Source organism: Panicum virgatum, chromosome 6K, assembly GCF_016808335.1.
Source record: "Panicum virgatum strain AP13 chromosome 6K, P.virgatum_v5, whole genome shotgun sequence".
Classification (NCBI taxonomy): Eukaryota; Viridiplantae; Streptophyta; class Magnoliopsida; order Poales; family Poaceae; genus Panicum; species Panicum virgatum.
In genome coordinates this window covers 9,249,442-9,274,278 of record NC_053141.1, presented here as the reverse complement: position 1 = coordinate 9,274,278, position 24,837 = coordinate 9,249,442, and the positions used below count along the sequence as shown (strand labels likewise).

General features: G+C 51.1%; 1 protein-coding gene across 1 annotated transcript in view; it reads left to right on the top strand.

Annotated features, from left to right (window-relative positions):
• Nucleotides 1-2,496: 2,496 nt before the first annotated feature.
• Nucleotides 2,497-24,837, top strand: part of LOC120713206 — a 32,907-nt gene continuing 10,566 nt past the window's right edge. The window contains exons 1-3 of the mRNA XM_039999211.1: nt 2,497-2,546; nt 2,620-2,799; nt 2,878-3,095. Of these exons, the coding sequence (XP_039855145.1) occupies nt 2,692-2,799; nt 2,878-3,095 (326 nt within the window). The 5' untranslated portion in view covers nt 2,497-2,546; nt 2,620-2,691. The remainder of the gene's footprint in view (nt 2,547-2,619; nt 2,800-2,877; nt 3,096-24,837) is intronic.

Below are 24,837 nucleotides of genomic sequence, written 5' to 3'. Positions count from 1 at the left end.
GATGATGAGCCGATGGGCGGAAAGCCCTTCCAGTTCCTCGGGTCCTTCGAGGAGGACAGCGAAGAGGAGGTCAACGGCGACGACGGCGGCTGGAGCGACTCCGGGTCTGAAGGTGGCAGCAGCGCCTTCAGCAGCAACGACGACGATGACGGCAGCGACGACGACGGAAGCGGGGATGTGCCTGCCCGAAGCCCCAAGCGTCGTGGGTACTAGGTACCTACGAACAGTAGTAGTAGTATTGTAGGAGTAGAATCAAAAAGCCGAAGGATCGATTCCTTTGTAAAATCAGCTTTCTTTGTAATAAACTCTCTTTTAATGAAATCGAATTTCCCCAATTTCATGTCTTCGTTTATTTCTTAAAAAGCCGATGACAATGCATCAGGCTTCCATAAATATCCAAGAGCCGACGAAATTCAAACTAGAAGCAACCCGCACAAGAGTAGAATATCGCTTCCAGCTTGAACCGAACTCGACGTACCCTCAAATTCGAGTGTAACTCGAAAAATAAACTCTACAAATCCGAGCAAGAATTCTCCAGGTAGCCGGAATTCGAACCAGAATCTCCAGCAATCAAACCCTAAGTCAACAGATCTGTGACCATGGCGGATTCTGCAGTTCAGACAACAAGCTCTAACGATACGGCAATCCATGGCCTGAAGGTAATATTCGGCCTAATCTTTTAGTTTTCTTCAGCTCACTAAGCTTCTGAAACTGAAACTCTGAAATATGACACCATACACATACTTTTGAATTTCTGAACTTCAGGTGTCAGACATCCTTCTGCCGCATCCCTCCAATCCAAAATCTTTCTGTCTTGGCCCACAAACCCATGAAACCCCCACAGATTTAATCTCTTGTGAAGCAAATAGGATCCCTTTTGTGAGTCAAAACATTGATTTTAACCTCTGGGCCGACTGCTTAAGAGCCTGGCCTAATCCACCTGAAAGCTGGATAACATGGTATAACAGAGTAGCAAAAACCCACATGCCCTTGTGGCAAGATTTGAGCATAGCCGATGCACTTAGCTTATCACTGTCACCCCTTGACAAAAATGAAAATCTTCTGAAAACCATCGGCTATTTCTGGTCTGATGCTCTGAATTGTTTCCTTTTTGGTCACGGACCCAGGACTCCCACTCTGCTAGATGTTGTCATGATCACCGGACTAGACATTAACTCCCCCAATCTTGCTGCTCACAAAATGACAGAAGTCTCCTTTAAACTTTCTTCCAAAGTCAACTGCACAAATTGGGGTACTTACATGAATCAGCACATGAAAACAAAAAGGTCCAGTGACTGAAAAGGAACACACAGCCTTCTTAAATCTTTGGCTAGAGCACTTCATCTTCTGCGGCCCTTCCTTAGCTCCAACTAAGAATTATCTCCCCTTGGCCTACCACCTGGCCCATGGTAATCACACCGGCCAAGGCAAACTTTTTCTCGGAGAAACATACAGATATCTCCATTTAATGACATCTAACTTGCTCAACCACAAGAAACTGAAAACTGGAGGCCCTTGGTGGTTTATTCAGTTGTGGGCACAACTGTACTTCCAGCATCATATTCCCAACTTCCAAGGCCTGACCAAGAACTCTTTCCCTGATGAGACTGGCAAACCAATTAGATGCACAAGCTATGGCCAAGCTTTATTCAGTCTTCCTGGCAGCAAACTAAATTCAGCAGATGCAACAAACTGGTTCAGAGTCTTCTACAAAGGACTAGATAATCCTCTCTACCTTCCGTTTACTGAATCTGAATCCTTTGAGAACCCAACTGCCTTCAGATTAGATAACTTTGCCGATGACGACAGCACTCGACATCTGTATTCTTTGATGATTCGACCTGGCTTCCTCCCCGTTGGCATCAGTACTTCTAACAGAATTATCAAGCCAGGCTATGAATCCTACCAGCCAGTCATAGTAGCTCGGCAATTTGGCCTAGGACAGGTCCCTCCCCACTTCCATATTCACCACTTGGTGGAGAGTAGGGCCGATCTGCCTGACGGTCTTACCAGCTCGAGATGCTACAGCATGTTCGATGACCTCCAAATTCCAATACCAGCCGATCTGTCCTTCACTTCTTCATCAATCGGCTTTGATACCTGGTGGAAGATGTGGACAACACATGTCTTCAGAAAAGCTCTAGGCCCTCAACTGCAGCAAATTGATCCTGAATACGTAATCCCCGAGGAAGAGGTACTGATTTTATGCATCCATCCTTTTAAATCCTCTACTCCTTTCTCTTGGCTTAACCTACTCATCCCGTCAGCAGCAACGAGATGGTCCAGAACCCACGACCAGTACCGGGGAACCATTTCACTTTCTTCCAACTGCTCCTGACGTACTTTTCTGCAAAGGATCACCACCAATGAAGAAAGTGATAATGTCTGTTCAGACAGACTTACTTCAGTCGGCTTCCAAGCGAAGACAAGCCTCTGCAGTAGTTGCCCCCCGAGTCTTGACCAAGAAAAGGAAGATGATCACAAGGCGAGTGATCAAGAAACCAGCACCAGCATCTCCGAGTCCATCAGAGTTCAACACCAACCAGGTAACTCATCTTTCAAAACCTTCTTCTTTATTTTAGACATATATGCTCTGGTTGACTATAATTCTATTTCCAGGATGCAGCTGAAGAAACCTCCAATGTAGAAGGCCTGAATCAACATGAGACGGCTGCAACTCCCGATGCACTGATGGATACAAGCGAAGAACAAACTGATACAGTCGAGGCTCTTAACGCTAACACTAGCTCTGATAGGACGATTGCTCCCGAACCGACCAACACTTCTTCTTCAGAACAGGTAACATCATAAAACCAATTCTGAACCAGCCGATAACTTCATAAATGTATATTGTTCTAACTCCAGAGATGTCCATAGAGCTTTGACATTTCAGGTTTACTTTCCTTCGACCCGGCATCAATGGGTCTGATTGTCCCTGGAGCAGAAGCATTACCTCTGCAGCAATCGGCTAACTTGTCACATCAGCTTCGACTCATCAGGGATTTTCTATCTGCTCCAATCACTGCTCTGATTGATGATTCCAGCAACATAAAGAACATCTTTGAGCAAATAGAACCCCAACTCCCGGAGCCATTGCAAATCAAGCTCTGGTCAGCCAGCAACCTCCCATTCTTTCGGATAGAAGTCAGTAAAGCACAACGAAGGATGGAAGCACGTCACTCTCAAGCTTCTCTGAAAGCTGACATTACCCAAAAATGCAAGGCCCTCAACCAGAAGAAAGCAACTCTAGATATCAAAGCTGACGTGTCTGCCAACATGAACCGACTCGACCTCCTGAAGAAAGAACTGGCAGAACTCGAAGAAAAGGTCCGCACCACCAAAGAACTCATTCAGGCCGAGGAAATCTCCATTGCAAACTCCAAACAAGAAACCCAGGAAATAGCCAAGCAGATACAAGCAGAGTTTGCAGAAATCAGCACCTTGAGTCGGCAGATAGTCACAGGCGATGACAAGGATGACGAAGCAATTATAGCACGAGCAGATGCCCTCCGTACTGAAGCCATCCACGCCATAGAAGAATTCCTGAACCAGTAGATAGGCTCAAGATAGAATTAGTACCGCCTGTTAACTTGAGATTTGTAACTGTCCTTTAAAAACATCTTAAGTCGATGGTCATACATCGGCTGTTCGCTTTTCATATATTTCACTAGCCAACTCAAAGTGTTGGCCTGTCATGATTTTTTTTACTGGCCAACTCAACGTGTTGGCCTTTCATGACTCTTTTTTTTGTGCGGCCAACTCAACGTGTTGGCCTATTACACTGCAGCCAGATGGATCTCATTGGCTTTTCGTTACTCGCCTTCCCACATGCTCGGGAAATACTTCTTGAGATGCTGACCATTGACAGCAACAGGAAACTTGACACCGTCCAATTCTTCGAGCATGTATGCATTCCCAGGCGAAACCTGATCAACCTTATACGGCCCATGCCAAGTCGGAGACCATTTACCAAGCTTTTTGTCTTTAGTTCCTAATGGCAATACCGCCTCCCAAACCAAATCTCCAACTCGGAAATCTTTAGGCTTGACCTTCTTGTTGTATGCACGAGCAACTTTAGCTTTGTTTTCTTTGATTTTTTCAGCGACCAAAGCCTTAGCTCTGTCAGGTCCTCCACATTATTGTTCATCAAGGCTGCATACTGTTCAGCAGATAGATCATTCTGAAACTCAACACGCCTTGATCCAGCCGTGATTTCCCATGGTAGCACAGCATCCTGGCCGTAGACTAGATGGTACGGCGACGTCTTGGTGGACCCATGACACGAAATACGATATGCCCACAAAGCTTCTGACAACACCTCATGCCAGCGCCTAGGGTATTCATCAATCTTTCTCTTTATGAGCTTGATAAGGCTCTGGTTGGATGCTTCAGCTTGTCCATTAGCTTGGGCATAATACGGAGATGATCTGATCAGCTTAATCCCCATGTCATCGGCAAACTTTCTGAACTCCTCTGATATAAAGACCGATCCTCCATCGGTCATAATGGTCTGAGGGATCCCAAATCTATGAATGATGTGTTCTTTGATAAAGCTGATCACATCTCTTGATGCTACTGACCTCATGGGCACTGCCTCTACCCACTTTGTGAAATAATCTGTGGTAGCTAAGACCCATTGGTAACCCTTGCTAGACGACGGGTTGATCTATCCAATCATGTCCATGCCCCATCCTCTGAATGGCCAGGGTTTGATGATAGGATTCATCACTGATGCTGGCACTATCTAAATTTTGCCAAACCACTGACATGCTTGACATCCCTTGTAATATTTGAAACAATCTTCATGCATGGTGGGCCAGTAATAACCCGATCGCCTAATCAGCCATTTCATCTTATGAGCCGATTGGTGAGTACCGCAGGCTCCTTCATGTACCTCATGCAAGAGCCGATTTGACTCTGAAGGTCCCAGGCATTTAAGTAATAGTCCTTCCAAGGTCCTGTAGAACATATCGTCCCCTATTAGAACATACTTCATGGCCTTGAGTCTTATCCTTCTGGGTGCCCCCCGAGCCGAATTCTTCAAGTAATTGAAGATATCGGCTCTCCAGTCTCCAGGTTCTAGAAACTGGACCTCCACCTCGACTCCATCGGCTATCTCCTTGTAGCCAGAAGCCATCTGTGCCAAATCATTGGCTTCATTGTTCAGAGTCCTGCGTATCCAGTGAAAATTGATGTACCTGAACCGTGTCATCAACTCACGGCACTGCATCCATATCGGGAAAAGAGCCTCGCTCTCACACCTATATTCCTCCGTGAGCTGAGAAATCACCAGCTTCGATTCTCCAAAAATTTCCACTGCTTCTGCACCGGCTTCGAGAAGCAACTCCATCCCTTTGCGAACGGCTTCATATTCCACCAGATTATTGGTGCACGGGGCAGTCATTCTGATGGAGAAGGAATAAGTCGCCCCTCGAGGCGACACTAGCAGAATTCCCACACCGCACCCATCATCACAAGCCGATCCGTCAAAGAACATAGCCCAAGCACGAATAAATAACGCAGCAATATCAATGCTGATCCTATCCGCAACAAGATCTGCCAGTGCTTGTCCCTTGACTGCTTTCGCAGGCTGGTATCGGATATCGAACTCTGACAATGCAAACATCCATTTTCCGAGCCGGCCTTTAAGGACAGGGGCCGACAGCATATGTTTTATGACATCCGATTTGCATATGACAATTGTTTCCGCCGAGAGCAAAATATGGCGAAGCCTTGTACATGTAAAGTATAAGCAAAGACAAAGCTTCTCAATTTCAGGATACCTGGTCTCGGCGTCTAACATGCGTCTGCTGAGGTAAAAAACCACCCTCTCTTGGCCGTCATGCTTCTGGACTAGCACCGAAGCAATAGAAGTGTCACCGACGGATACGTACACATAGAACGGCCTATCTTGCTGAGGAGGAACCAATACTGGAGGCTTTGACAAATATTCTTTGATTTCATCGAAAGCTTGCTATTGTTCTGCCCCCCAGCGAAACTCATCATCGGATTTGATCTTTACTAAACCCATAAACGGCTCAATGCGTCTGGACAGATTAGAAATAAATCGCCTGACAAAGTTAATTTTACCGATGAGTTTCTGTAACTCCTTCTTTGTAGTAGGTGGCTTCATCATCTTCGCGGCTTCTTGACTTTTTAGGCCGATCTCGATTCCCCTTTCATGCACTAGGAATCCCAGAAATTGACCGGCCGATACACCGAAGGCACACTTCTTTGGGTTCATTTTGAGCCCGAACCTTCGAGTCCGCTCCATAACTTGACGCAGATCTTCTAAATGCCCCGCAGCTGACTTGGACTTGACCACAACGTCATCAATATAAATCTCTACCAGCTTGCCGATGAGATCATGAAAAATGTAATTCATAGCACGTTGGTACGTTGCACCGGCATTTTTCAGTCCGAAGGTCATAACCAAGTACTCGAACAAGCCAACTGCACCTGGTACTCTGAACGCAGTCTTGTTCACGTCCTCTGGGGCCATGAAGATCTGGTTGTAACCGGCGTTGCCATCCATGAAACTCATCATTTTGTGGCCAGCAGCGGCGTTGATCAACGTCTCTGCAACAGGCATTGGGTATTCATCCTTCGGAGTTGCTCTATTGAGATCTCTAAAATCGACGCAGACACGCCATCGGCCATCTTTCTTTTGTACCGGCACCACACTGGAGATCCATTCTGCATATCGGCATGGCCTGATGAACCCAGCATCCAGCATCTTCTCCACCTCTTTCTTAACTTCTTCTAGGACTTCGGCCTTCATCTGACGTGCTCGTTGCTGAAACGGCCGAAACTTTTTCTTAAGCGGGAGCCGATGCTCGACTATGCTTCTATCCAATCCAGGCATCTCTGTGTAGTCCCATGCAAAGCAATCCCGGTATTCTTTTAGCAGTGTGATTATCTCCTCTCGCAAAGCCGGATCCAACTTACTGCTGATAAATGTCGGACGTGGCTTATCCCCAGGACCGATGTCAACCTCTTCCAAATCATCAGCTGATGTGAATCTGTATCCGAGATTGCCGTCATCTAAAAAATCGGCCGCGAATGCGAGCGAGTCTTCACTATCCACAATGTCAGCAGCAAACACAGGGAGATGACAAGAAAAATTATTTGGCCAACCGCACGGGCTGGCCGCTTCTATACTTCTATTATTTCTCAGAACCAAATAGTCAATAGATAGCCAACTGCTACAGGAGGCCATCATGCGTACATGATGTAACAATTCCGACCAAAAATAGAATTTTTCTATTTTTCGGGGCCGATCGCCGGGATCGGCCTCTCTATTTTCCTTACACCCCGTGGCTAGCCAGGGTGCATCTATTCTGTGAGGCCAGTGGATAAGACCAGCCTCAGTCCGTTTTTTGTCGCCTCAATCCGATCACAGTCTTCCAGGGCGATCCCGGAAATCGGCTCTTGTCCTTCCACATCCCAGGCGTTCATATCTGCGACCGAGACCTCGCTGGAATCATCTACAGGGACCACCTCTACTTCATCGCCATCCCATTGGACGAGGTACTGGTGCATTGTGGAAGGGATACAACAGTTGGCATGAATCCAGTCTCTTCCAAGCAGCACCATGTATGTGCTCTTGCTGTTAACGATGAAGAACGATGTCGGTACAGTCTTGCGGCCCACTGTCAGTTCCACATTAAGAACCCCCATTGCCTCTGTTGGCTGTCCATTAAAATCGTTGAGCATCACATTGGTCTTGATCAAATCGGCAGAAGAACGAACCAATCGGCGCAGCACAGAATATGGCATCAGGTTAACTGCAGCACCAGTGTCGACCAACATCCTGTTCACAGGTTTGCCGTCAATGAAGCCGTTGAGATATAACCCCTTCAAGTGTTTGTAGCTCTTCTCCTTGGGCTTCTCGAAAATGATTGGCCGTGGGCCGAGATCCAGCTGCGCGATGGCCAATTCCTCCGGTTGGGGTGCTCGAAACTCCGACGGGAGCACGAACACCATGTTCACGTCAGCCGATGGCTCTTCATCGGCTTTTGTCTGCTTGGGGCGCCACTCCATCCTCGGGGGCGCCTCTCTTCCCTCTGCGGTTGCCTAACTTGCTCCGCGAGATCCGGACTTCCTCAGCACATCAAGATACTTTGCTTCTGCGTCTTTGAGGTTGCGCAAGCGCTGTACTCTGCGCTTCTGCGACCGATTGAGCCCGTCAGGATACCACCGTGGGCGATGGTACCTGTCTTCTTCCTCTAGCTCTGAATCACCTCCGGATGGGCGCCCCACTTGGTCGTCCTGACGTGTTCTGGGCCCCAAACGCCAGAACACCGATGTCTTGTCCTGTTGGTGCCCTCGAGGCCTGCACTCCAAGCAATCATGTAACATCCCGAAAATTCACTAAATAAATCATGCGCTAAAGTTGTCTTTCGTTGAGCTCGACTCCCCTCAAACCCTGAATCCTAATCCCCAGAACCTCCCCCGAGCAACCCGACACCCGAATTCAATCCGCGTCCCATCTTTTTCCATCCAACGCGACGCGTCGTGACCGGCCGCCGCGAAACCCGCCCCACCTTTTTCCCCCTCTCCTTTTTTCTCTCTCCCCTCCGACCGCGTGCACCACCTCCTGCGGCCGCACGCCCCGCGTGGCCGACCGGTCCCGCAGTCGCCGCTGGCGCGCACCGCCCCCCCTCCTTCCTTTATCCTTTCCCTCTCTCTCCCATTTTCTTTTTCTCTATTTCTTTTTCATTTTTCCCATTTCTTTTTTCCCCTTTTCTCGTTTTCCTTTTTCTTTTCTCTCCCTCCCTCCTTCCTTTCTCCCTCCTCTGCCTCGCTCCTCCGCTCGCCCCAAGCCCCGCCAGGCCGGCGCCCTCCCCCGCGCCCGGCCACGCTGCCTGCCTCCCAGCTCCGGCCGCCTCCTGCTCCGCTCGGCCACGTTCCCCACCCGTGCACGCAGCGCCCCGCTCCCGGCCTGCGGCTCACGCTCTCCCGCGCGTCGCCCCGGGCTTGCCCGTGCGCCCGTGCCCGCGCACGCGGCGCTCGGCGTGCCGAGCCGCGACGGCCGCGCCGCACCAAGCCGCTTGCCCGCGCCCGGCCAACCCCACGGGCCTGCGGCCCACGTGCTCGCCCTGCGTGCTCGCTGTGCCCCGCCATCACCGCCGCGCCGCCCGACGCTCCGCGTGCTGAGCCACGCCGCAACGCTCGCCGGCCGCGCACGCGCCGTGACGCGCCCCGCTCGGCTGCCCTCCGTTCACACGCACGCCCGTACCACGCGTGCTCCACGCGGCCGGGCCAGCCACCGCGCCGCTCGCCGCTTGCGCCACCGCCAGGCCGCCGCCTCGCCGCTCACGCCGCTTGGCGACGCGCACAGGTGCCCAGCCCACCCCACGTGCCACAGTGGCCGACGCGCCTCCCGCCGCTGCCGAGCGGTCTTGTCGCCACTGTGCGCCGCGAATCAAGCCGCCAACCGCCATTAATGGAGTCCGCGGAGCTCGCCGGGTGACCACACCGCGGCCACCGACCACGCCCCCCCCCCCAACCGACCTACATCGGCTATAAAAAGGGCCCCGGGCTCCGCAGCCAACCCCACCGCCGCTCCCAGCTCCTTCCCCGGTCCCGCAGCACCGCCGCCACACTCCATCAACGCCGCCGCCGCCGGCTCGCGTCGCCCTGCTCCCTCGCCACACCCCAGGCCGAGGTGAGCCGGGGAATCGAACCCCACGTGCCCCTAGCCCCTTTTCCCCTCACTCCCGGCCGCCGCCCTGGCCCTGGACGGCCGGATTGGCCGCCGCCGGCGACCCCAGGCGCCTCCCCTGTTTCCCAGCGTGGGAGGGAGGAAGGGGATGGCGATTTTGCCAAAAACCCCTCCCCCTTTCCTTTATTTCTTAAAGAAACCTTCCATCATTTTTGCCTTTTTGCAGAAATACCCCCACCTTTAGTATATTTGCAAATAAACCCTATTCCAATATAAACCTAATCTCAAATATACCCCTGACCTCTCCAGGATAACCCAAAAGCTTCCAAAAATTACAAACAGACCCCTGCCTACTCAAGATTTTTTTACAACCAGGCCCCTGGCCCTTAACTAACCCACGAATCTTTATAAAACCTATCATTTCATGTACCAGACGACCCCGGATTAAACCAAAACTTTACCCTACCTAACTTAACTCAGCCTTGACCATGTCACTCAGAAACCACTCAAAATTATTGCTTCTACCTCTATATTTTATGCGTTTCCATTCCGAGCTCAACGATAAAACTTTTATTCCTGTGTCTTGATTGTGTGCGTGTTTGTTTGCGTCGTAGACCACGGAGTGAACGAAGGAGAGCCCGTCAACGAGCAGTACTGTGAGCAGGAGAACGAGGATCAGTTTCGCGACCCCGAGCCCGAAGGACAGGACTTCCCCGAAGGCTTTGAAGACTGCAAGTTCAATCCCATCCTTTGATACATGTTTCTGTCCTAGTTTTTATAAATACAACCCAATGGCCTATTTTATAAAATTGCATATGATTTTTACTTGCATGAAAACACAGTTGGATAGCCACCCCTTGATTTGTGATGACCATTCCTTGACTACCTAGATTAATGTCTGATTTTGCTTGGACGTTAATCGATATTAGAATGCTTAGAACTTTACTCATAATACTATTTGATTTATAAAGAAAATGAGGGTGTGTGGGGCGGGTTAAAATGTGGATTTTCGAAAGATGAGTACGGACGGGATGGACGGCATTTCTGTGTGAATTGCCGATTGGTGTGCTTATGCCTGTGTGGCAGGGCAAGGAAGGGAGATATCCATCTTGTCGTGTCTAAGGACCGAGTTGGTGTTACGTCTCACCTAACTCCACTCTCGTGCAAACCACTCGACCGTTGAATGGGCAACGGCGTAGCATAAATCCCACTAGTTGGTGTGACGGCCATCAGGAGGGCTGAGAGCAACGGGTGACTAAGGAAAAGGGATAAGCCCAGAGTGACTTATGCCCGGTTATACCTGTGTGAATGGTCGATGACCCCTTGGTGCATCCCGTGATGGTTAGTCAGGCTTAGCTATGGTGGGTAATGGCTATGTTGGGATCTACACCGACACGACGGTGTTCGAGTTGTGGCATCCTACTTGTGGGTAAAGTTGCACACCTCTGCAGAGTTAAGAATCTATTCGAATAGTCCGTGCCCACGGTATTGGGCGAGTTACGGTGTGGTCTCACAACTAGTGTTTCTTGGGATGGGCTGGTGTGAGTTGTTTTGGAATTGTGACCGGCAGTTGTGCCGTGTGCTACGACGGACGGGGAGTCCGGTAGCAGTTTTAAGACGTGAACTCCGTGTTGCTACAAAAACTGATTTCTAAAAGGGTCTTTCTTTAAAATCAACCCCTTCTTAAAATATTGATTTTCTGCAAATTAAACCGTAACCTTATCCTTGATTCACCTTTGCATATTATTCTAATTTAACCCCTCCGTGGGTGTGGTTGGACTTGCTGAGTACGTTCGTACTCACCCCATTCTCACTTTTTACAGAAGAAGACCCGGACTTCGTTCCAGACGACGCCGAGTAGGGTTATCGTTCTACTCCCAATCTTGCCTGTGGAACCGGCCCCGTTGAGATGCCTCCGCTGTCGCAGTACTCTGAGCCCGTAGTAGACCCTATGTGGTTTGCGGTCTGGTGTTATGTTGTAGCTTGGTTAATAATTATCATCATCTGTATCGAGTGTCCCCCAAGGTTTGTACGGTTTTGAACCATCTGATGTAATAAATGTGGCATCAGCTTCCTGGGACTGGTGCTTTGTATCACATTTAAGTCTTCTCTTATGAGGGGACGCTTCAGGTGGTATCAGAGCCGTAGGTTGGCCGTAGGACGTGACCCTAGGAGCGAAGCCCGTTTTTAGACCCTTTACCTTAGGACTTTTCTATCCTTAATCCTTTCCTCACACAAACACTTACCTTTGGTTCTTGCCCTGTTCCAGATGGCTGACAATGGATGGATTGGCGGAATCTGTTTCGCAGAGCCCGGCCTTCCCAAGTTGTTGATACTCAGCCTGGAACGCATCGGAGTTGTGGATCCACCAGAGTTTCTCTATCGGGAGTACGACTCCAAGGGTACTCTTCGGTGTGACCTGATGATCTTCATAGCAAGAAGCACCCGCTATCCTGATGTGGACCCTTGGTTCATCTCCACCACTGGATTCCGTTTCCCGGATACCTATCGGAAAGCCGCCCGTAAAGCCCTGCGACGGCTCCGAGTGATCTACAAGCATCACCTTCAGCGGACTCCTATGGGGTTCTTCCCGCCAACTGAAGGAAGAGGACGCACCTGGATCGCCCGAATGAGAGGACTTGGGAGGGAAGAAGAAGATCTGGAAGACACTGTATCCCACCTGTCCATCTACCTCACCGGCCTGGATGAGCTCTACCGTGAGCAAGCAGCACAACTAAAGCAACAAGTTCACAGAGCAGAAAAGGCAACCCAGGAGCTGGATGAACAGCGGACAAGGACCGCACACGCCGAGTATTCCCTGGCTGCTCTCCAAGTCCAAATGGATGAAAAAGAGGCAGAATTGGAAGAGCAGCGGACAAGGGCCGCACGTGCCGAGAACTCGCTAGCCGCTCTCCAAGCTCAGATGCGGAGGTACGAGGCTCGCTGGGGAATAGGTGGATGGATAGAGGAAGACGAAGAAGAGGAAGAACCCATGGAAACCCATTGGGACGTTGGCACTCAGACTGAAGAAGAAGAACCCGAAGAAACCCACTGGGATAAAGGAACTCAAACCGAGGATGAAGTGATGGATCAGTACCTTCCACTAAAGAAGCGCTCCTTTAGAATTGAGGAAGAGTCCCCATGATAGGAGTAGTCTCTAAGCTAGAACCTTTGTGCTAATAATCATGTACCCATGAAGTTGTACCCAATCATGATGCCATAAATAAAAACCATCTACCCCTTTGTGTACCGCAAATATTCGTGCAAGATCTTCACTCTATCTTTGTTTTCAGATGGCTGAGGAAGGATGGACCCAGGGTGACTGCCAAGCTGCACCTGGCTTCCCCAGCCTGTTGATCAACACCCTGGAAAGCCTTGGCATTACGGAACGCCCAAGGTACTACAGCAGAGAGTACGAGCATCATGGCACTCTCCGCTGTAGGGTGATCATAGTCATCGCCAGAAGTGAGCGCCACCCCAACATCCAGTCGTGGCGAGTGACCGCTACGGGATTCAGGCACCAAGACACCTATCCCTTGGCTGTCAGAAAGGCACTTCGGTACCTATGCCGGATTTTCGAAGAACACCTAGCACCCACGCCAATGAGGTTCTTTCCGCCGGCCATCAGAACCCCTATTTGGGAAGCCCGCATGAGAAGCCTGGAACGGCGCCGCCATGAAGTAGACCCTTTGTACCAAGTGGCTAACTATCTGGCCGCTTTGGACCAACTCTTCGATGAGCAGGCCCACCTGCTGAGGGAGCAGACCAATCGTGCCGAGCAAGCTGAACTCGCGGTGAGGCTCCAACAGGTCCGAGCAGCCCAAGCCGAGGCAAGAGCCGCAGCCGCGATCAGCAGTGAAGCAGTGGCACAGGAGAGCCTCAGACAGGCCCGAGGCCGGCGCATGCAAGAATGGACCAGGAGTGGGACCCCAGTTCCGGCCATCGGAGAAGACCATGTTCTACTTGGGACACCCGTCATAGGATGGGGAACGCTCTTTGGAAGCCCTCGAGCTCCACCCGAGAACCCCGAAGGGTCTACTGCTGTCAGAGAAAGAGAAGTTGCTGCTCAGCCCCAAGAGAACGGGAACCCGGAGGACGACGAGCCGTTTGTTTCCCCGGAAGCACGTACCACCCCAGAAGAAGACTCGCCCCGCGAGTAGAGTGTCCAACCCTACCCTGTTGTTGTACCCTTCTAGTCCTTCCAGTTTAAGTTGTATTCCTAGTTTGAACCTGTACCCGGACGTGTAGTACGCGTTCTAGTCTTGTTCCTGTGTTGTACCCTACCTCGCTTTAGTAAAAGTTGCTTGTTTGCCTTGTTGTGTGCTTGTTGTGTGTGTGCCTTTCGGCAGAAGGTTAATTCTGTTCTTTTTCAAAAATACGAATTAAATAACTTAAACATCACCTAATCCCAATCTCACAAAAACCCTACCAAATCTGCAGATGGTTTCCCGAAGCGTCACGAGGGCCTCCCGTGTCAGGGACCCTGCAGCCGCTGATGCAGGAATACACCCTGACGGGCAAAACCATCCTCAGGAAGAACAAGAAGTGAGTCAGGGCAGAGGAGAAAATCATGGTGCACAGCTGCCACCACCACCGCCACCACCTTTCGTGGACCTGGCACAAGTAATCCATAACCAGACTCTCATACTGGAGACACTGGCCAATGCTCTAGTGAACAGGCAGCCACGAGAGCAGACCTTTAATGACAAGCTGACAGCTTTTCTGAGGGCCAAGCCACCCACTTTTGCCGGATCCAGCAACCCCTTGGATGCAGATGACTGGCTCCGCGTGATCCAGAGGAAGCTCGAGCCATTTGGGTGCCAGGATCGAGATAAAGTTCTTCTGGCTGCACATCAACTCACCGGGACTGCCTTAGCCTGGTGGGAGAATTACTGCGCTGCTGCCAGAGATGCCTCCACCATCACCTGGAATGAATTCGTGAGGGAGTTCCGCCGTTATCACATCCCCTCGGCCACCATGAAGCGCAAGGCAGATGAGTTCCGCGCACTTCAGCAGGGGAGTATGTCGGTGGAAGAATATACTCACCAGTTTATGGAGCTGTCTCGATATGCGCCAGATGAAGTGAACGACGACGAGAAGAAGCAGGACATGTTCAAGAAGGGACTAAACCCAGAACTCAGGACCCTGCTCACTCCTCAGATCTACCCTGATTTCAACACCCTGATGAACAAGGCAATCCTCACGGAGAGGGCCAAGATCGATGAAAGAAAGGATAACAAGCGCAAGTTTTTGGAGAGCAAGGCACGCCAGCAGGATCGTTTTCAGAAGACCAGAAGTCTCAGCTACAACGCACCAAGGTCCCAAGCCCCAATGCAGTACAAAACTCAGTCCCAAGTGACAGGACCACGGGCCCCTAACACACAGCCCAGAAGCCAGAACACCATGAGGGCCTCACAGAATAATGCGAGCCAGGTCACCAATAACAACAGCAATGTGAGGGCCTGTTTCAACTGCCGAGAGACACGGCATTTCATCGCCGACTGCCCTTATGCCAAGAACAAGCCAGCTACTTCAGCTTTCTCCAACACAGTGAACGGACCCAAGCCAGTGCTGACCGGTGCCAACCGAGTACCCCTCCGCGGCAACAGCAACAACAACAACAACCAGCAGAGGCAACCTCAGCAGTCCTTTGGACGAGCCCGTGTCAACCACATCGACGCACAGGAAGCTCAAGGAGCCCAGGGCGTAGTACTCGGTGAGTACATAGTCAGCTCAACTCTTGCAACAGTACTGTTTGATTCTGGAGCATCACACTCATTCATATCTTCGAGTTTTGTGGAGAAACATAAAATACCTACGGTACTACTAAAAACACCCCTATTAACCCGGACGCCCGGAGGAGACATCAGGTGTCAACTGGGTTGTCTACGGGTAAGGATCAATTTAAGTGGGGTAGAGTTTTTAGCAGACCTAGTAGTACTTAAGTCAGAAGGGATAGATGTGATCCTTGGAATGGACTGGCTAAGCAAACATAATGGCCTCATAGGTTGTACGGACAAGATAGTACATCTGACAAACCCAGAGGGAGTCCGAGTGACCTGTCATACCCGAGAAAGTGGAGCAAACCCGATGGTGTTTAGCATGGAAGCCAAGTCCTTGGAAGAAGTCCCAGTAGTGAATGAGTACCCCGATGTCTTTCCCGAAGAACTTCCCGGTATGCCACCAGATAGGGACATAGAATTTGTCATTGATCTTGTTCCTGGAACCGCCCCCATAGCCAAAAGACCCTATAGGATGGCAGCCTCTGAGTTGGCAGAGTTAAAGAAACAACTAGAGGAGTTGCAACGGATTGGCTTCATCAGGCCAAGTTCGTCGCCTTGGGGAGCCCCGGTTCTATTCGTCAAGAAAAAGGACGGAAGTATGAGGTTATGTGTAGACTACCGGGCCCTAAACGAGGTCACTATCAAGAATAAGTACCCTCTCCCCAGGATCGATGATCTTTTTGACCAGTTAAAAGGAGCCAGGTATTTTTCCAAGATTGACCTGAGGTCCGGTTATTTCCAGCTCAAAATCAGGGAAAGCGACATCCCGAAAACAACTTTTGTCACCCGGTATGGGCAGTTTGAGTTTACGGTGATGTCTTTTGGACTGACAAATGCACCTGCCTATTTCATGAACCTCATGAACAAAGTGTTTATGGATGAGCTAGATAAGTTTGTCGTAGTCTTCATTGACGACATACTTATTTACTCAAAGAGTATTCAGGAGCACGAGCAACACCTGAGGGTAGTTCTAGAGAAGCTAAGAATGCATAGGCTATACGCCAAGTTCAGCAAGTGTGAGTTCTGGCTGGAGAAAGTAGCTTTCCTTGGTCATATTCTGACCGCAGAAGGAGTAGCAGTGGATCCCGAGAAGGTCGAAGCAGTCTCCAATTGGCAGCAACCAACTAATGTCAGTGAGATCAGAAGTTTCCTCGGATTAGCGGGGTATTATCGGAGATTCATTGAGGGATTTTCTAAGATAGCCCGGCCCATGACAGAGCTGCTCAAGAAAGAGAAGAAGTTCACCTGGACGGAGTCGTGTGAAAGAAGCTTCCAGGAGTTGAAGCGAAGATTGACGACGGCCCCAGTACTAACCCTGCCGGATATTCATCGGGATTTTGTCATCTATTGTGATGCGTCCCGACAAGGATTGGGTTGTGTACTAATGCAAGACGGGAAAGTCGTTGCATATGCTTCCCGTCAGCTCAGGACCCATGAGCAAAACTACCCGACCCACGATTTGGAGCTTGCGGCCGTAGTGCACGCACTTAAGATCTGGAGGCATTATTTGATTGGAAATAAGTACGAAATCTTTACCGATCATAAAAGCCTGAAGTATATCTTCACCCAACCAGATCTAAACCTGAGGCAGAGAATATGGCTGGAATTAGTCAAAGATTATAATTTGGAAATTCATTATCACCCAGGTAAAGCCAATGTAGTAGCTGATGCCCTAAGTCGGAAATCCTACGGGCCCAAGGATGCCCATTTACGAGAGGAAATGGCACGATTAAATGTGCACATTGTCCCTCGAGGTTCCAGCCAAGTGCTGAACGTTCAATCCACTCTAGAAGAAAGAATCAGGAAAGCCCAAAAATCGGACAAGGGACTGATGGAAATCCGGAGGCAAACCGGAGAAAATAAGGCCCCAGACTTTCGAGTTGATAATAAGGGAACGTTGTGGTATAAGGACATAATTTGTGTGCCCCAGAAAGGAGATTTCAGGAAGATAATCATGGATGAAGCCCACAACTCAGCCTACTCCATCCACCCAGGATCCACCAAAATGTATATGGACTTAAAACAGAAATATTGGTGGAATGGGATGAAGGCAGATATTGCACGATTCGTCGCCCATTGCGATACTTGCCAGAGAATCAAAGCTGAACACCAGAAGCCGGCAGGATTGCTGCAACCCCTACCCATTCCAGTCTGGAAATGGGATGAGATAGGGATGGATTTTGTAGTAGGCTTGCCCAGAACCCAGAAAGGACATGATTCCATATGGGTAATAGTGGACCGACTCACTAAAGCGGCTCACTTCATACCCGTACGGACCAACTATGGCAGAGAAAAGCTAGCCAAGCTCTACGTCGAGAATATAGTAAAGTTGCATGGCGTGCCTAGTCGAATTGTTTCGGATAGAGGGACCCAGTTCACCTCTAGATTTTGGAGAAGCTTGCATAAAGTCATGGGCACCAAACTAGACTTTAGCTCCGCTTATCACCCACAGACAGATGGTCAGACAGAAAGGGTGAATCAGATTATGGAAGATATGCTGAGAGCATGTGTTCTCACCTATGGCAAAGATTGGGAACAGAGTTTACCCTATGCTGAGTTCTCATACAATAATGGGTATCAAGCAAGCTTGGGCATGTCGCCATTCGAAGCCCTCTACGGAAGGAAATGCAGAACCCCTCTGATGTGGTCAGAAGTTGGGGAACGTGCCCTAGTCGGGCCCGCACTCATAAAAGAAGCAGAAGAAAGGGTAGCCGAGATTAGAGAGAAACTGAAGGCAGCCCAGTCCCGACAGAAGAGCTACGCGGACAAGAAAAGACGGGAAATTTGTTTCAACCCGGGGGATTTTGTGTATCTCAAGGTATCACCCATTCGAGGAACCCGAAGATTTCAGGTACAAGGAAAATTGGCCCCTCGGTATATTGGACCATACCGAGTCTTGAAGAAAGTTGGAGCAGTAGCATTCCGATTGGAATTACCAAAAGAAATGTCAGATATACATCCAGTATTCCACGTCTCACAGCTAAGAAGATGTCTGAGAGTACCCGAGGCAGAGCATGTGCCAGCAGAAATGATAGATCTACAGCCAGATTTACGATATCAAGAAGTACCGGTCAAGATTCTAGACACGGTCTCCAGGAGAACCAGGAACTCGGAAGTGCGAATTTGCAGAGTTCAGTGGAGCAGACACGGAGTAGAAAAAGCAACGTGGGAACGCGAAGACGCACTGAAGAAAGAGTTTCCCCACCTGTTTAGGAACCAGCCGAATCTCGAGGACGAGATTCATTTTAAGTGGGGTAGGTTTGTAACATCCCGAAAATTCACTAAATAAATCATGCGCTAAAGTTGTCTTTCGTTGAGCTCGACTCCCCTCAAACCCTGAACCCTAATCCCCAGAACCTCCCCCGAGCAACCCGACACCCGAATTCAATCCGCGTCCCATCTTTTTCCATCCAACGCGACGCGTCGTGACCGGCCGCCGTGAATCCTGCCCCTCCTTTTTCCCCCTCTCCTTTTTTCTCTCTCCCCTCCGACCGCGTGCCCCACCTCCCGCGGCCGCACGCCCCGCGTGGCCGACCGGTCCCGCAGTCGCCGCTGGCGCGCACCGCCCCCCCCTCCTTCCTTTATCCTTTCCCTCTCTCTCCCATTTTCTTTTTCTCTATTTCTTTTTCCTTTTTCCCATTTCTTTTTTCCCCTTTTCTCTTTTTCCTTTTTCTTTTCTCTCCCTCCCTCCTTCCTTTCTCCCTCCTCTGCATCGCTCCTCCGCTCGCCCCAAGCCCCGCCAGGCCGGCCCCCTCCCCCGCGCCCGGCCGCGCTGCCTGCCTCCCAGCTCCGGCCGCCTCCTGCTCCGCTCGGCCACGTTCCCCACCCGTGCACGCAGCGCCCCGCTCCCGGCCTGCGGCTCACGCTCTCCCGCGCATCGCCCCGGGCTTGCCCGTGCGCCCGTGCCCGCGCACGCGGCGCTCGGCGTACCGAGCCGTGACGGCCGCGCCGCACCAAGCCGCTTGCCCGCGCCCGGCCGACCCCACGGGCCTGCGGCCCACGTGCTCGCCCTGCGTGCTCGCTATGCCCCGCCATCACCGCCGCGCCGCCCGACGCTCCGCGTGCTGAGCCACGCCGCGACGCTCGCCGGCCGCGCACGCGCCGTGACGCGCCCCGCTCGGCTGCCCTCCGTTCACGCGCACGCCCGTACCACGCGTGCTCCACGCGGCCGGGCCAGCCACCACGCCGCTCGCCGCTTGCGCCACCGCCAGGCCGCCGCCTCGCCGCTGACGCCGCTTGGCGACGTGCACAGGTGCCCAGCCCACCCCACGTGCCACAGTGGCCGACGCGCCTCCCGCCGCTGCCGAGCGGTCTTGTCGCCACTGTGCGCCGCGAATCAAGCCGCCAACCGCCATTAATGGAGTCCGCGGAGCTCGCCGGGTGACCACGCCACGGCCACCGACCACGCCCCCCCCCAACCGACCTACATCGGCTATAAAAGGGCCCCGGGCTCCGCAGCCAACCCCACCGCCGCTCCCAGCTCCTTCCCCGGTCCCGCAGCGCCGCCGCCACACTCCATCAACGCCGCCGCCGCCGGCTCGCGTCGCCCTGCTCCCTCGCCACACCCCAGGCCGAGGTGAGCCGGGGAATCGAACCCCACGTGCCCCTAGCCCCTTTTCCCCTCACTCCCGGCCGCCGCCCTGGCCCTGGACGGCCGGATTGGCCGCCGCCGGCAACCCCAGGCGCCTCCCCTGTTTCCCAGCGTGGGAGGGAGGAAGGGGATGGCGATTTTGCCAAAAACCCCTCCCCCTTTCCTTTATTTCTTAAAGAAACCTTCCATCATTTTTGCCTTTTTGCAGAAATACCCCCACCTTTAGTATATTTGCAAATAAACCCTATTCCAATATAAACCTAATCTCAAATATACCCCTGACCTCTCCAGGATAACCCAAAAGCTTCCAAAAATTACAAACAGACCCCTGCCTACTCAAGATTTTTTTACAACCAGGCCCCTAGCCCTTAACTAACCCACGAATCTTTATAAAACCTATCATTTCATGTACCAGACGACCCCGGATTAAACCAAAACTTTACCCTACCTAACTTAACTCAGCCTTGACCATGTCACTCAGAAACCACTCAAAATTATTGCTTCTACCTCTATATTTTATGCGTTTCCATTCCGAGCTCAACGATAAAACTTTTATTCCTGTGTCTTGATTGTGTGCGTGTTTGTTTGCGTCGTAGACCACGGAGTGAACGAAGGAGAGCCCGTCAACGAGCAGTACTGTGAGCAGGAGAACGAGGATCAGTTTCGCGACCCCGAGCCCGAAGGACAGGACTTCCCCGAAGGCTTTGAAGACGGCAAGTTCAATCCCATCCTTTGATACATGTTTCTGTCCTAGTTTTTATAAATACAACCCAATGGCCTGTTTTATAAAATTGCATATGATTTTTACTTGCATGAAAACACGGTTGGATAGCCACCCCTTGATTTGTGATGACCATTCCTTGACTACCTAGATTAATGTCTGATTTTGCTTGGACGTTAATCGATATTAGAATGCTTAGGACTTTACTCATAATACTATTTGATTTATAAAGAAAATGAGGGTGTGTGGGGCGGGTTAAAATGTGGATTTTCGAAAGATGAGTACAGACGGGATGGACGGCATTTCTGTGTGAATTGCCGATTGGTGTGCTTATGCCTGTGTGGCAGGGCAAGGAAGGGAGATATCCATCTTGTCGTGTCTAAGGACCGAGTTGGTGTTACGTCTCACCTAACTCCACTCTCGTGCAAACCACTCGACCGTTGAATGGGCAACGGCGTAGCATAAATCCCACTAGTTGGTGTGACGGCCATCAGGAGGGCTGAGAGCAACGGGTGACTAAGGAAAAGGGATAAGCCCAGAGTGACTTATGCCCGGTTATACCTGTGTGAATGGTCGATGACCCCTTGGTGCATCCCGTGATGGTTAGTCAGGCTTAGCTATGGTGGGTAATGGCTATGTTGGGATCTACACCGACACGACGGTGTTCGAGTTGTGGCATCCTACTTGTGGGTAAAGTTGCACACCTCTGCAGAGTTAAGAATCTATTCGAATAGTCCGTGCCCACGGTATTGGGCGAGTTACGGTGTGGTCTCACAACTAGTGTTTCTTGGGATGGGCTGGTGTGAGTTGTTTTGGAATTGTGTCCGGCAGTTGTGCCGTGTGCTACGACGGACGGGGAGTCCGGTAGCAGTTTTAAGACGTGAACTCCGTGTTGCTACAAAAACTGATTTCTAAAAGGGTCTTTCTTTAAAATCAACCCCTTCTTAAAATATTGATTTTCTGCAAATTAAACCGTAACCTTATCCTTGATTCACCTTTGCATATTATTCTAATTTAACCCCTCCGTGGGTGTGGTTGGACTTGCTGAGTACGTTCGTACTCACCCCATTCTCACTTTTTACAGAAGAAGACCCGGACTTCGTTCCAGACGACGCCGAGTAGGGTTATCGTTCTACTCCCAATCTTGCCTGTGGAACCGGCCCCGTTGAGATGCCTCCGCTGTCGCAGTACTCTGAGCCCGTAGTAGACCCTATGTGGTTTGCGGTCTGGTGTTATGTTGTAGCTTGGTTAATAATTATCATCATCTGTATCGAGTGTCCCCCAAGGTTTGTACGGTTTTGAACCATCTGATGTAATAAATGTGGCATCAGCTTCCTGGGACTGGTGCTTTGTATCACATTTAAGTCTTCTCTTATGAGGGGACGCTTCAAATCATCTATAGTAGGTAATCGGCTCATGCCGGAATTCCAATAGTACCTGAAGAACAGGCAATGCCAGTGGTCGCGTATGGCCTGGCGCCTGCCCAATGTCCTTCCTGAACGGTGCTCGTACTCGTCTTCCTCCGATTCGTATCGGTGGCGTAGCTGGTACTGGTATTTCTCCAGAAGCCGATTAGAAGCTGGAAGCTGATTGCGGATGTGACGTACTTGCTCTTCAGTCACATGCTGCTGTTCCAACTCGTGTTCATTCTGCGGCCGCTTGCCAGAAGCGGCCTCTCTCCTCTGCTTGTCATGGCGGCGCATAGGTCCCACCATGTTGATGTGGAATGCCGTGTCCTGGCCCTTGGAACTGAAGTTAGCATGTGGGAAGGGCTTCATGTCCACCTTCATAGTGTGCTGAGCCAGGATTAATCGGCCTTGCTCGATAGCCGATTGGATCTGGTGACGCAGCTGCTTGCATTCACCAGTGGCATGAGTAAACGAGTGGTGCCACTTGCAGTATAGCCTTCCCTACAACTCTTGTGCCGTCGGCAGCTTGTGATTTTCTGGGAGCTTTAGCTGTTTTTCTTTGAGGAGCAGGTCGAATATCTGCTCTGTTTTGGTTATGTCGAAGTCGAAGTCCTTCACAAGCCCCTGCTGCTTGATCCGCTTGCATGGGACATGATTTGCCCCCCGAGTGCACTCTGCCATGGCCACTTCTTGCTCTTCACCCGAGTCGTCAGATTCTTCAGCTTGTGCCATGTTTACATGGCGCCTGAACTTGTCCTGGTACAGCTCAGGATGATAATGCTCGTATGCGGTAAGCTTCTGCACAAGGTGTGCCAGAGACGTAAGCTCCAACTGAAAAGCCGCATCCTTGATCGGCTTAGCAAGTCCCAGGACAGCCAGATCGACTGCCTCTTTCTCTGTGATGCGTGACGTGTAGCATCAGTTCTTGACCTCCCTGAAGTGCTGTATGTACTCTGACACGGTCTCTCCTCGCTTCTGCCTGACTTGGGCGAGGTCGGCAATTCCAGCTTCTGCAGCTTCCGAGTGGTACTGGGTATGGAATTGATCTTCAAGCTGCCTCCAAGTCCGAATCGAATCCGGAGCTAGCGACGCATACCATCCAAAGGCTGGGCCTGTAAGGGATTGGCCGAAGAACCGGACCCTCAATGGATCCGACACTGAGATCATCCCAAGCTGCGTTAAGTATTGGCACACATGCTCGATGGAGCTGGCTCCCTCTGATCCGTTGAACTTGGTGAACTCAGGAAGCCGATACTTGGGTGGCAGTGGGATCAAGTCATAGTCGCTTGGATACGGCTTGGAATAGCCGATCGCTTTCTTCTTGGGCAGGATGCCGAACTGGTCTCTGAGTATTGCACAGACCTGCTCCACACTAAGAACTCCTAGGGCCGATGGCTCAGCACTCGGCCCAGTAGCGTACTTTGCCAGCCACGCTTATTTTTCTGCGTCTGCTCCAAGAGCTCCTGGGTTCACCATCTGCACCGAGCGTGCTGGACTGACGCTGTCAGGGATGTAGGCGCACGTGTAGCCGTGCGGAATCTCCTTAGGTGGCTCGGTGAGGAACTGGCCTTCTCCAGGATCACCGCCGATCTTGTGGACAACGTAGATCGGCGAGCTGTGTGGTCTGGGAGCTGCAAATGTGAATGGCAGTTGCGGCCTAGAATGCAGTGCAGCTTCCTCTGTGTGACTCCCCAGGATTGGCCCCGATGGAGAGTACTGGTTCTTGATTATCTCCTGGATGACGCGATGCGCCATGCGCTCGAGTTCGTTCATCAAGCTCTGAGAGTGCCGATGAAGTGCATGGGCCACCATGTAGTTCATCTCCTGACGCAGGGCTCTGGTGCGTTTTTCAGATGGTACAGACAGATCTACATTGTCCAGAGCGCCTTCTGGTGAGAACCCCTTCCACTTGATGCCATAGTTGCAAGTCCTCTCAAAAGAGCCGATGAGATCGGCTTCCAGCAGAGCTTTGATCTCATCATACTTCTTCTTGTGTTCAGGAGAAAGCTCTTCATATGTGACGGGCTTGGGAGCGGGTTCTTGATCTTGAGCTCCGGTCATCATTGCGGTGGATGTTGTTGCCGAGCGTCCCACCGGGAGTGCCAGAATGTGTTGTCGACCGAAACCCACCGGCGAGCAACGACGGGCAACACGAAGAGCCGGGAGGTTGCTAGGGCGCTAGAGGCACTGCTCCCTCGTCGACGGCCCGCAATTTCCATCACGCGCCCGGAGGAGGTGTGAAAACCGGGCGTGCCACCTGACCTATACCCGATCAGGAGGGTGCAGATGTACTCCAAATAGTTTCCTGCATACAAAGACACGTGTAAACGTAAGTCCGAGCCGTAGTCGGCTCCCCGGGATGACTCTTGCATCGGCTTTGAAGAGCCGATCGAGTCCCGGTGTCAGACGGGATCTGATTGTATCCGGATATGATAAATAGAGCAAATCACTATAAAACTGCTTCAGTCAAATCTAATTGATCTAATCCACGATGGTAACAGCTTCACTGCTAGATCGGAACATCCTACACGTGACTAGGCCTAGCGAACGTAACAGACAACTAAACCACAACCTAAAACAGAGGCCTAAGAACTAGCAAGAGCCGATTCCCGGAACAATCCCTATCAAGGCTAAGATAAAGCATCTACTATGCCACTGGATCATCC